This window comes from Salvia miltiorrhiza, chromosome 6, assembly GCF_028751815.1.
Source record: "Salvia miltiorrhiza cultivar Shanhuang (shh) chromosome 6, IMPLAD_Smil_shh, whole genome shotgun sequence".
NCBI classification, from domain to species: domain Eukaryota; kingdom Viridiplantae; phylum Streptophyta; class Magnoliopsida; order Lamiales; family Lamiaceae; genus Salvia; species Salvia miltiorrhiza.
In genome coordinates this window covers 35,526,431-35,539,858 of record NC_080392.1, presented here as the reverse complement: position 1 = coordinate 35,539,858, position 13,428 = coordinate 35,526,431, and the positions used below count along the sequence as shown (strand labels likewise).

Sequence of the window (13,428 nt, the reverse complement as noted above, 5' to 3'; positions counted from 1 at the left end):
TCTTTTTTTCTTTCATGAACATACCGTTAGCAAGTATAAAATAAATGAACATTTAAGATTAATCAAGTCACTATAATTGTGTATCAATTATAATCGCATCAAATTAATTACTCCCTCCGTCCATAAAGAGTGTATGGTGGAGTGGAGAGCACAAGTTTTAATAAAAAAAAGGTTAAGATGTGATTTTAATTTTAAAGGATAGTATTGAGCCATTCAATTTAATCATGAAGTGAGTAAAAAGGACATGTATAACAAAAATATGGGAGTTAGAAAAGGAAAAAAGAAGAGGAGAACTAGAGAGAAAATGACATAATGTTTAGAAAATAGAGCTAAGGGACAAAAAGAAAATTTACAAGGTGCAAAGTGTCAATTACCCTCATTTTACCAAATAGATTGTTTAGTTCAATAATTTGCAGGTCTGATTTTATTTGCAGACATGCACTCCATTTATTATTTTATGATCCATGTTATAGCAACAAAATCATAATACCAGAATCCTAGTAAGAAGTAACTGAAGTTGGTCTGGTCTGCCTTCATCTTGATACACAACGTCAAACAAATAAAGTGGTTTCTTTTACCATTGCACGGTTCACAAGTTACAACCGAAAACACAATTGTGAGTTGTGACCGTGCCAGCGTGACGTGTCCTGAGAAACACGAGCAAGGAAAAAATGAAAAAACGTAACAGATAAGAGGATTGGTGAAGAAATTATGTGAGTGCCAAGCAAATGTATTGCATTGCACCAAGTCATCTATTCAGCTATAATTTATAAAAGAAATCATTTTGAATAAAGATGGATATCTTAAATATAAAAAGCCACTCTATAATAGAAGTTAAAATAGGGAATGAAGCAAGAAAGCAATATTACCTCCTTAGTATCATCTCAAGCATGAGGATTAGTGGGTATAGGCACTCCCGACTCTAAGCACAACTGTGTATAAGCATTTTGCAATGTTCGTGTCACGGGCCCCACTGTACCTTCGCCAATTGTACGTCCATCAATTTTGAGGACCTAATATGGTCGAAGCAATATATTATATCTCATCACCATCACATTCAAATATGAATCGGCAGAGCAACCATTCTTTGTCATTATGAGGCATTTAAAAGCTGAGCAATAAAATAAGTAACAATGCTCTTACATGAATTTTAGGCCAATAGGTACACAAGTAATGTGTATTTTCTTAGTACCTAGAAACTACCAAAATGCAGATACAGAATATTTAGAACAAAATACTTTTAATTTTCTTCAATCATTAGGTGATAAGGAAACAGAAATTGCCAAACTAGAAGGAAGAGAGGGAACAAAGACTTCTCAAAGAAGTCATAAGATGATCCAACATTAATCACAATATTTCGAAGCATGAGGTATTGGAGAGTAACACTATATTACGATTAACTTACTGGACTGAGCTCTCCCATGGTTCCTGTTGTAAACACCTGCAACAAAGCTGCCATTTTCAATCTATTTGCATTAACAAAAATAGAAAGTAGAAAGCTTTAGGATGTAATGGCTGTACAATCAGTCTCTTAATAATAAGTATCCCTTTTAAACTAGTAATATATTGGATAACAGAAAACTGACCTCATCTGCTGTATGGAACTCTGATAAACTGATACGTCGCTCGACCAAAACTAAGTTTTCCTTCACCGCAAGGTCCATGACCTATGGAGAAAGTTTTATCATAAAGCATATCACAGGCATATGTATGATTCTTTGCAAATAAGCATCATACATGGAACTCAGCCCTAGATATCAAGGTCAGCCTGATGTAAGAAGTAAAAAAGGAAAATTGTCTAGCATCTTAGATGGTCTCTGTACATTTGTTAGCCAACAAGACAAGAGTAGTATCTTAGACTCTCAGTTTCAATAAAAATGTAGAAGAATAAGCAATTTGTTATGTATAAGAGCAGCCTGATTTTCGTCCACAAAGCTGAAAATTAACAAAACAAGTTGGAGAGACAAGATCTGAAAGTAATAGAGATCTTAAAAGGTGAAATCATATTTTCTTGATATACAAGCATAGCACAAAATAGGAGTTTTGTGTTATATTAATGAAATACGATAGGAATATGGATAAATGTCAAAGAATAACAAAATTCTTTGTACTGCACAAATTTCTGTAATCACACCAAACTTTGGAGCAGAATATTATCAACTTACAGTAGCACGAGTTACACCAGGAAGACAATAATCACTGAAGGGAGTAGCTACACAACCTTTCTTCACCAAAAACTGACAATAATAAATATATTATTTGTCAACAACAATTTTCTAGCTTGCAGATTGAACTTTCTACATTTGATGAAACTCCATACAGCACTAGCTCATCAATAGGAGAATGTAGCTGAAAGGGATGCAGGAGATTGTAGATTTCTGGTCAAGTGAATGAACTTACAATGTTTGTTGCATTTGTTTCTGATACATATCCATCTTTATCAAGCATGATGGCATCATCAGCGTCCGCATTATTCCCTTCTATCTGCACCAGTTCAAGATATGCCAAGTGAAAGCTAAAGGCCAACTGGGCTAGAACAATGTTAAATGACCAACTTATATAAAAGCTTCTGTTGTTTAGAAAGGAGTGGCATTAACATTTAATTTAGTATCTTGAACATCCTTACTTATATGCAGGCAAGTTATTATGTATTAATTATTAAGACCTCACTCGTGGAAACATTTAATAAATGAGTGGTAAAGGAAATTATTTAATTTTTATATCTTCAACACGGCACAAAATCTGTAAGGTCTTTAATAGTTTTTTGGGAATTGGCAGATACAAGTTAACTGAATTTGGCATATGACGCACCTTGGCAAGAATATTGTTAAGCAGATTGTTGTGGTGAATTTTCGAATCCAAATTCTGCAAAATAAAATAACTTTCACTCATCAGTCATTGAAATCGTTGTATTATATTAGCTATAACACAAACATATTAATAGTGACCATATCAAGGATGACTACTATGTTTCATCTCTTGGGAAAACATTGAGAACATAAAACATTCAAATGCCCACATGAAACCACAAATTAACATCATTAGATTACAATAATAGTCCATAGTGAATTGATAATCTCCTGATTTATGCTTCAAGTGCTGTATTATGATTTCTGATTTCATACAAGCTTTCTCATGTGAATCAGCTAGAGGTCATAACTCAATTCTAATACCTAATAAACAAAACTCCGGCAAGCATTTACAGCTAATTAAGCAGCTCAGGTGCATATTTAGGTTGCAAAAGCACATAGAATCAAATCCCAATAACTCAAGTACTGGCCTTGTTATTGGAGTCATGTTCAAAGCATGCTCAAATTATTGTGAAGTAATATCATAATAATTGGGATATCAATTTACACAATACAAAATATTTTGTTGATACTCTTGTGTTGGATGGAATGCTTAAGAGGCGAGCAGAAGAAAAGAACTACATGGGACTAACAGCAGGACAATGCAATTATGTGAAATCAGGAGAAACAGTAATAACATGTGCAGACAAGATCTTACATTGGGTGAATTACGGCGTGTGGTAGCCGTCACCAAAATTATACCCTTTGCATTGTCATATACCGGTGGTTTCCATTCAGCAAGCACTGCAGAAGTAAAAGATGGAAACTAGCTTGATTTAACCCTGATGTGTGATGTTTCACATGCAGCAGAGCTACAGATAAAATTATTTTTAAAAATTTAAGGTGTTGCGTACCAACTGTAGGAACACTTAAATAACATACAACAGCTATACTCACATTTTCAGATTTCTAGCTTATTTAATATTTTCTTATACACACTGAATCTTACCAATTAAAGTACATCCATACTGGTTGAATGCTGGGCTCATTCCAGAAGTGACCTACTAAATAGATAACGGAATGACTAAACCATAGATAAATGTTAAGTCTTCAGACTTTAAAAAGTAATCCAAGAGAAAACTTACTGATATATCAACTGAAATCTCAAATAAAATATCAGGATATACAAATTGTACAAGGGCAATCTTACACAATGCTTATTTGTTAACCAGGGATTGTGCAACTAGAAATATTTGCATGTCAGAATTAGGTTGCCATTATCCGTTTCCTTGGCAAGAAGTTTCACTTGCTTATACACAAGGAAACCCAGAAACTTCGTACACCGATGCTCTCAGCTGACTTTAAACCGACACTCTACATGCAGTATATAGACGTATTAAATTAACCCTCAGTTCAAAGCAAAGTCAATGCAACAAGCTATGCACCAGAATTTTATGTACCACCATCGTGTCCCCAAATCATCAATTCCACTATCCACTTAGGATGTATGAGAACATTCCATTTCCTAAAGTGAAATATTCTCTGTCAAGACTATCACCTCGTCAATTAAAGTAACAGTATCAAGAAGCTCCCAATCAAGAGGGATAATATTAAACAAATTAGAACTCTCCGATAGATCATACTCAACTTATTATCTTGCAATGAACAGACACTTATGCTAAAGCTTGCTTATGTGCCTACTTATGTCTCACATGTATGAGAATTCTTCCTCATTAATAACTGGTAACTTGGCCCTAAGGTAATTAAGTTTTTCATATTCCGTGTATGTCCAAATAGAAGATCATTTACTTTGATTTTAGACACAAATGCACTTCATTTTGAGTTATTTGTTCTTTGGATTTAAGGGTGGGAAGTAAAGAATTAATGGACAGAGAATAAGAATATCCGTCTCCTTCCATACTGTTAGTGTAGAATTTAGGACTTTGCAAATTCGGATGCTTGTCAGTATTTTCTTTAAGCTTTATCCTTTCTTGATGGATTGATCAACTTCTGATTGAACTACTGATGTGGGCCTTCCTCCCAACAATTCAAAATGTCTGTCCACTTTCCTTAATTTTCTATTTTACGATACCAAAAAGAAATAGGAGAAACAAAGGCAAAATATTACTGCGACAAAGAAGACAAATTTCTGAGACAGCAAAAGTTATCCAATTGCATTGCATTTTTAACCTAAATTCAGCTACATTAATCATCAGCATGATTCATTTGAAGTATTTCCCATGCATATCAAATCGCAATCTGAAAAGTCATTAGAATTCATATCATGAAAGACAAACAAAAATAAAATGGCTAGGTTGACAAACCTTCTTTCCACGAGTCAGAGTCAATCTGACATGCACATCACTAAACATTTCATTTCTTATCAGAGTTTTGAAAATTGCTTCCTTCACCTGCAATGTGTTTCACACAGAACCAAGCATTAATAGGTGATTCCAAGCACTACATTCTACCAAGAGCCTATAGCTGATAGGTTACCATCTTATATAATTCCTGCAGCAAGCTCATGAGGTCTAAACTACTGCGTAAGGACTTTAGCTAACCTGCTCACGAGTTGGTACGTTGCTAAAAGATAGAGCTTTTGCAGAATCAAACAACCTGGAAACAGAGAACCGATTACATACCGTACTTAATATACATGGCACAGGTATGTAAAACAAAGACTCACAATTCAAGCATAATATAATGACCCTTCTGCGAAGAAATTTCCAAACCTTAAAAAAATGCTAAGAAGATGCCAATTTTTCTTAAAATTCTAGGACTACTGCTTCTAGTTCATGTGTAAAAAATCAACTTATCTTGTTTGGATGAACTACATGGATCTTGTATTTTTTACTATTCGCTATCAAAACCACCACTGATCAAATCTTTATGAGAAAATTCGGATAACAACAATGCAAGAAAAAGGTTAAGAGTATAACATTTCGTTATATCTTTTTTATTCACCTGTCTAAATGGTCCTATTGGCTATCAAAAACCACCACTGATCAAATCTTTATGAGATAAAATTTGGATAACAACAATGCAAGAAAGGCTAAGAGTATAACATTTCTTTTTTATTCACCTGTCTAAATGCTCCTCCAATTTGAATATCTTGCCATTATAAACTCGAAGACCCTCCCAAACTCCATCTCCACCTTGGACAATTGAGTCAAATACTGAAACCTAAAGCATACACAAGCAGGAAAACGAAAAAAAGAAAAGGATGCTCGTTAAGGGTTGTATTCCCTTTAGTGAGAAATAAATAGGAATCTTGACTTCAGAGTAGAAAACATAAAACAAATCATACTCTGTTTATTTTAGACACAGAAATCAATGAAATTTAGGAACAATAGGGAATCTAGTAATGCTAGAAAAGGTTAACAATATAAATCTCTAACATTAACAAATATCTTACTTTTGCACTTTCACGAGGCATAATCTGATCACCAACCCAAACAAGCAACTTCTCATTGGTAGAAACAGGGAGAGCAGGTTGGGCACAGTTTGATGATCCCCTCACATAGCCCCTAAGCAAGTTGTAGAAAGGTAAAGTTTGCTCCAGCAAGTTGTACAAAGACGATGGAAATGACTGAAAGTAAAGTGAGAGGCCAAGAATTATGCAAGGCCACTTTGAGATAGTAAACCTTAGTTGTTCAATAATCCATTTACTGAATTCAGCAGCATTTGTAACATATCAGCGTTTTTTAACAGAATGATGTCATAAATTTTGCAGATATTGTAATTATCATGTTTTCGAGGGGGTGTGCAACAATTCATGCATGTTGTAAATCATGCAAGAACTTGAACTGATTTAGACAGAATGAACTCAAATCAAAGGCTCCAAAACAATGAACAAAAAAGGATAATGGTCGAATGAATGAAAAATAATGGAAATAACTTTATACATAAAGACGTATAAGCCTAATTGTGAATAGTTAACGCTTAAATATGAAGGTGCCTAAATAAAATTTTGCCAACAAAACATAAGAGAAAAGTAAAGTTCAATGAGTTCAGTAGACTAGCTCATATTTGAAAAGTTACTTCAAATTGCAAATATTATTCTAACTCCATTTTTTTGTTCAAATAATGGTCACTGTGCAATCAAACTGAAGAATCTAGCGAAAATGATAACTTATGCATAAAAAGTAGAGCACTTGCAAGTTCTCTATTACTTACAGAGGGATACTTTTTTGGCCGTTCAAAACCTGTTGACTTGTGTGTATTCTTATACCAATAGGGGGCCCACATGCCATCAAATGGTTTTGGTCCAGGTTCCCATCTGAAAGGAAAGTTCAGACAGTCATGCACAATGTGCTTGCATTGTAAGGAAAAACATAGCAGTTTTAAGTGGATTCACCAGAGTACTAATCTATGAAATTAAAAGACTTGTTCGTCATTAGATCATGTTGTTATTGCTGATCTGAGACATTTTCTTGGTGAAAGCTTGGAAATCACTATTGCCGACAGAATAGAAGGTCTACCAATCCCCCCCCCCCCACTCCTTTATAGTGCAAAGCATTCTTGTCATGATTGCGTCATGTGACACACCTCATTCACAATGTCCTTTACATAAGAGACATGTTCTGCTCATTTCCACTTGGTATATACTGATACAAACTACAGATAACATCTGACACCTTTCAAAGATCTATTACCATAATAACATATAAATAAAGACTGAGTGTCAATTAAATCCTTATAACTGCACAAATGTTCATTTCAGATGCAATGCTTCAATGCTAGTCAGTACTGATTACCTAAGGGTGGTACAGGCAGGCTTTTCCTATATATGAGACAGCTACAATCAAGATCCATAAATAAGTATATAACTAAGACGGAAAATTATTAGTATTTTCTTTCTATAACACCACATTATGCTAGTGACAAAAGGAATATGTCTTCGGCTTTAAAAGGATGCAAGGGAAGTATATGTAATCAGCACTGAGTTCTTAATCAAGAAAACAAAAACAAATGAAACCTGCTAATAACAGTCTTGGCATATAGAAAGTCATTCAGACAGATGTAATATTGTATGAGATTTAATCGCACAAATTACTGCACATCATGAAACTAGGAAACAGACATAAATTCCTAAAATAATGGAACTTTCTTAGCAGACTCAATTGACGAGGTCTCAAGGATGCTAGATCACAGTAAAAATACATTATTGTAATTACTTACTTACTTGAGCATAGAAGTTTGAAATGGAATACCAAGATCACCACACAGATGACGCAATGTAGCCTACAAGAAGAAGACAGGAAATATTGCTCAAACAAAATAAGTAAATAGGATTATATCTGATATGTAGTGAAGCAATAAAATACCAAGAAGATATGTTGGGCATTATGTAAACTATAACAAGGTCATGATATCCATGAGGTGTCTGGATACAACAGCTACTGAGTGAAGAATTTCAAATATGATGGGAAACCTTAGAGCATCCTACATCATAGAGAAGGGATGGAATTCCACTGGTAGAATAAGATTCTTGGTTTCATCTAGTAAAAAATTAAGAATACAAGATTAACTAAGGATCCAGATTTGACTGTTTTGTCGATACATACATAGCCAAGAATGAAAGGCAATCTATCTAGAAAAATATCTATAGTCCTGATATACCCACTCATTTGTACGAGATAACAAAAGTCAAGGAAACCACACTCTGCATGAGAAATTTCTGGAGCAATATTTATTGATTTAACTGCTCTAAACCTCAGGATCTTCTCGCAGCAAATCTGAATCAATCACAGGAGGCAATTTTCCTTGATCATGAAGCTCGTTGTAAATGGAGACCAAGCTGTCATACCCCAGCACAGCGAATGATGGGGGAGAAACCTTGCTGTAGGATGTCTGACACAAGAACAGATCAAATGTACGATAAACAGAATGACATATCATTTAGATTCACAATAAGGAAGTTCTCCCAACAAGTGAAACTGTGAAAGAGTTCAATCCATAAAATTTAAGGCCGTTTAAAGTGTATTAAACTTGAGGGTTTAATAAAGAAATCAATTTTTAATAAGTAAATCAACCAATAAAAAAATTAGTATGAAATACTGGAAAATAATAATTACTGTGAGACAATGAACAAATCAAATGTACAATAAATAGAATGACATATCATTTAGATTCACAATAAAGAAGTTCTCCCAACAAGTGAAAGAATTCAATCCATAAAATTTAAGGCTGTTTAAAGAATATTAAACTAGAGGGTTTTATGAAGAAATCAATTTTTCATATGTAAATCAGCCAATAGAAAAATTAGTATGAAATACTGGAAAATAATAATTACTGTGAGACAATGGAGTGAAGCAGGTAGATTGAAGTATACGAGTGTGATTTTAGACATATAGCAAGCTCATTTACCAACACGTCAAGGGGATTTCTTATCAGTATGCAGTGTTTTCCTCTCTTCATTAGGTCCGATGTAAGGCCTGGCAGACATTGACCAGCTATATGCTGTAACAAAAATGAAGATAAAACAAAAACCCATCAGCATAATCTTATCATAATATCTAAATTCTTCCAGATCAAAATCATATTATCTGGAGCTCAGCCTAAACATCTTACATATTAGTCATGACAGATAACTGAAGCTTCACAGTTCAGGTGCATATTTAGAGAAGCTCAGGAAATGTTAAAACTCAAAGACCCTCAGTTCCTTGAAAGAACTGTGAGACAGCAATCTACTAAGAATATATTTTTAACTGGATCATCTAATCAAGATAGGCTCCTTTAGTACACAGTTTAAAGGAAGAAAACCACAAAAGCGAGGGTGATCACAATAAAAGAGTGAAAGTTTCCCTTTCTAACAAAAATGTAAAACAGAACATAGCACTCGTTGCAACAAAAGATTTAGAGTGATGAATAATTACCTTACAGAACCTATATGTCTTCTCTCCAGGAGCAAAAATGATTTCCCGTATAACCTTATTTCCATCTGATTCCTACTCATCACAAAAAATATTATATAGGTTAAGTGATACAGGTAATGCTCTTCTTGTGGCATCAAATTGAAACAAGCATCAGTTGTAGCACTTCTATTTTTCAATGCCAATACTATCCCTTGACTAGAAAATCTAGGATGGTTGAAAAGGTACATAATAGATCACCATTATACCAGAATAATACAACTAGCGAATGGACTATGTCAAAATTTTAGTGGACTGTGTGAGGTATCAAATCCAGAAACAAACTGTAGGGAGAATAGTGTTTGAGCAGCCAATGTACTACTTTCAGAGTTTAGCAGCCATTATTCTAAGGCGATTCTAAATGTTGACCATCTTGAAAAAAGGCATGCGACAGCAAAAATCGTTCTGATAAGACTTTTTTTTAGGATCCCTGAGAGTGAGGTTTGACCGGATAAGCTAGTGTTATAATCACAGCCTGTCACCAGGCCAACATTAAGATCCTATGAGAATACAAGTAGTTCAATTGCTGTTTGGCAGGCTTACTGGACTGCACGAGTAGCTAAGATTTTGTGGCTCCAGATTTGATGCTAGATTTCACAAAGTATTGTTTAAGAATCAATGGCTAAAAGCCTAAAAGTAAATGAGCCAGAAAACATAATAATCAGACAGATGATAAGATCAAACTTACCGATTTTGACAGGAATTCTTCTCTATAAGGCCTTTGATCTCCTGTTACTCGCAAATAGTTCGCATATAGGGGTTCGTCAAGAACTTCTGTGTCATCTTCAATACAGGTTTCCACTTATAATCATCACTAAACAATCAACATTTCGTAAATAACGCCGTCATTGACAATACTCATAGAGATGAACAATCAGGCAAAAAATCCACTTAATTCCTAAACTCACACTATCCTCAAAGAAAATTACGCTTAGCTTCAGTTAATTCAGCAAGATTCTCTCTAAACCATTTCACTGCAAAAACAATAAATAATACATGGCAAAAATAAAAACAATAAATCTAAAACTGCAAGAAATGTCCTGAGCAAAAAATACAAATTGTGCTGACACCGCGAGTACCACAAGTGTATCACTTACTTCATTTTCCACCATTTTCGACTCCACTGTCTCAATCAGACACTGAATTCTCCAAAATCTTGATTGAACTTTTTTGAATTTCAGAAGTCAACAAGGCTATGATCTTCTCAAACTTATCTTAATCCTCGAACGAATAAACCGCTGGCAGTAATAATTGAACACTATCGAGACAATCAACGGCAATGAGCAAATCTAAAGCTCCCTCTTCCTAGTGTGCGCCAACAAATTCGTTGCCGCAAATTCCTTCAATGGAGTTCCAGATAGAAATGTAGAACCATTTTTAAGAGTGATGATCATGCGGTAAACTTGGTCATTCTAATTGAAAATTGAAAAGCATGACTGGCATTATTGGAAAAAATAAAAATCAAACGCTGTCACGTTTTCTCGTATTTCGGATTCCCTTTGTTTTTATGAAGTAAACGATTATAAAGTGTTAATTAAAGTTTCCACATGGATCATTTTACTAAACTTTACCATTTAAATATATTTGAAACTAGTACATTCGCCCGTGCATCGGCGAACATAGTTTTGCATTAAAATTAAATGATGTAGTGTGTGTATCGGTTAAGCTATTAGGGGGTTAATGTCTAAAACCGAAGGTCTTAGATTCGAGCCCCCTATGGCGCGGCCTTTAAATTTCTTTATTTAATCATGTTAATTTATAAAAAATAAATAAATTAAATGATGTATCAAATAAATAAAAAATAAATATTAAATATAGTTAGAATATAAGTAAATGTAAATTATTTTTTCTTAAAAAATAAAATAATCTACATCAATTACTCAGTAAAGATCCTTAATTTTATTTTATAATTTTGAAAAGTATCGTTTTTAATTTTCCATCTATTTGATGGAAAACTTTATTTTCTTCCCTAAAATTATAGAATAAACACATCATTCAAATTAAAAGAAACGAAGAAATAATAAAAAAAAATAGTTTTCACATCACAATATATATTTTTAAAACATGAGCTAATCATGCATAAAATTATTTTTTCTAAGTTAGATCATTACCTATGCCATCTTATTAGAAAAACTTCAATTGATAAGTAGGAAAATAAATTATATTATTAGAATTTATTAGAATACTAATAAAAGAGTTGAATAATTATTTGATACCAAATCAAAGATCTTGCATTTATCTTTAATTTAAGATATATATAGAATATTTTTTATAAATAAAATTTGATTTTTTTTAAAAATCATCAAAATATGAAAAAGAGAATAGGAGATAGAGAGAGTATAGAAAATTGAAGAATGCGTATGATGAAAAATAGGAGAGAGAAAATATATGAGATTTGTTGAGTTTTATAAATACCCTTTAATTGATTCTTTAATTATAATTTTGCCACAAACTGTGTTTTCATATAATAACGCAAATTCTTGGGTCAGGCGGGTCTGAGGGTCAGACCGGGTCTGACCCGCCGCCTGACCCGCACCCAAACCCGGAAGCCCTGACCCGCGCCTCCCTCCCCACCTAAATCCTAAAAAGTAACTATTGTTATACTAAAAAGTAATTATTATTATGAAGAAATGTAATGTTTTTAAATTATTACATTTGTTCACAATAATTGTTACTTTTATTCATTAGAATTTGTACTTTTTGTTATTTGATCAAATAAATGTATATTTAGGGTTTAATATTCAAGGTTTAGGGTTTAGTATTCATTATTTAGGGTTTAATATTCCCATTAGGGTTTAGTATTCATTATTTAGGGTTTAATATTCCCATTAGGGTTTAATATTCAAGGTTTAGGGTTTAGTATTCAGTGTTTAGGGTTTAATATTGATTATTTAGGGTTTAGTATTCATGATTTAGGCTGTAGAAAAATATTGAATGATAGGAAATATTTATATTGACATAAGTATACATTTGTGCATACAAATGTATATCTTAGGATAAATAAAAGTAAATATTTCCATTAAGGTTTAGTATTTATTATTTAATTGGAGAAAAAATAATCATTTATATGAATAAATGTAATATTTAAAAAAACATAAATAAATGAAAAAAATAGAAAAAAAAGTAATTATTCATATGAAGAAATGTAATGTTTTGAAACATTACATTTGTTCAGATTGATTATTACTTTTCTTCATAACAATGATTACTTTATATATGCGCCCAGCCCAGCCCATGCCCAAGCCCGTAAGCCCGCGCCCGACCCGCGCCCCGACCCGATCTGATGATTAGACCCGCCTGACCCAAGACTAACTCTATGATAAATAGATTAGTGAGTAATTTCGATGAATAATCACTTTATTATAGTCCAAATTATGAGTATGAAAAAAATTATGTTAATCTTTTACTATTTCTAAGCAATAACATTTCGACAACTCATAAGTGTTAAAGGATAAATAAAATTAAAATAAAAAAATAGGTCAAAGATGGTGCTTCTTTCATATTTTTTTCACTTTATATATCTGCAATAAGAAGAAGAAGAATCTATAGAAATTAAACTATGCATATTGTTTAGCCCTATTTTGTGATGATTTTGTGAGTTTTCCTGCTGCGCATTCGAGCTCGTTTCGTACCTTTGTGCTCTATTTTTCACGTGCTCGATGACCTTTTGGGTGTGCTACTGTCGTATGCAGGAATCGGGAGTTACCGCGCGTTTTGGCGTCGTT

The 13,428-nt window shown here is 33.3% G+C and overlaps 1 protein-coding gene across 2 annotated transcripts; it reads right to left on the bottom strand.

Moving 5' to 3' along the window:
• Positions 1–305: 305 nt before the first annotated feature.
• On the bottom strand, positions 306–10,542 carry LOC130989271 (branched-chain-amino-acid aminotransferase-like protein 1). Of its 2 annotated transcripts, XM_057913224.1 has the most exons (19): positions 10,392–10,542; positions 9,668–9,739; positions 9,159–9,251; positions 8,505–8,642; positions 7,975–8,033; positions 6,966–7,068; positions 6,205–6,378; positions 5,872–5,972; positions 5,351–5,405; positions 5,114–5,200; positions 3,799–3,850; positions 3,508–3,593; positions 2,812–2,865; positions 2,401–2,484; positions 2,166–2,237; positions 1,587–1,667; positions 1,406–1,441; positions 870–1,013; positions 306–647 (listed from the first exon to the last, which is right to left on the bottom strand). In XM_057913224.1, the coding sequence occupies exons 3-18, from the start codon at positions 9,207–9,209 to the stop codon at positions 885–887; spliced, it is 1,362 nt and encodes a 453-aa protein (XP_057769207.1). In that variant the 5' UTR covers positions 9,210–9,251; positions 9,668–9,739; positions 10,392–10,542; the 3' UTR covers positions 306–647; positions 870–884. The 2 variants fall into 2 exon arrangements, with proteins under 2 accessions (XP_057769207.1, XP_057769208.1); XM_057913225.1 differs by lacking the exons at positions 8,505–8,642; positions 9,159–9,251; positions 9,668–9,739; positions 10,392–10,542 and adding an exon at positions 8,117–8,491 and having other exon boundaries at positions 6,205–6,316.
• Between the last annotated feature and the right edge of the window lie 2,886 nt (positions 10,543–13,428).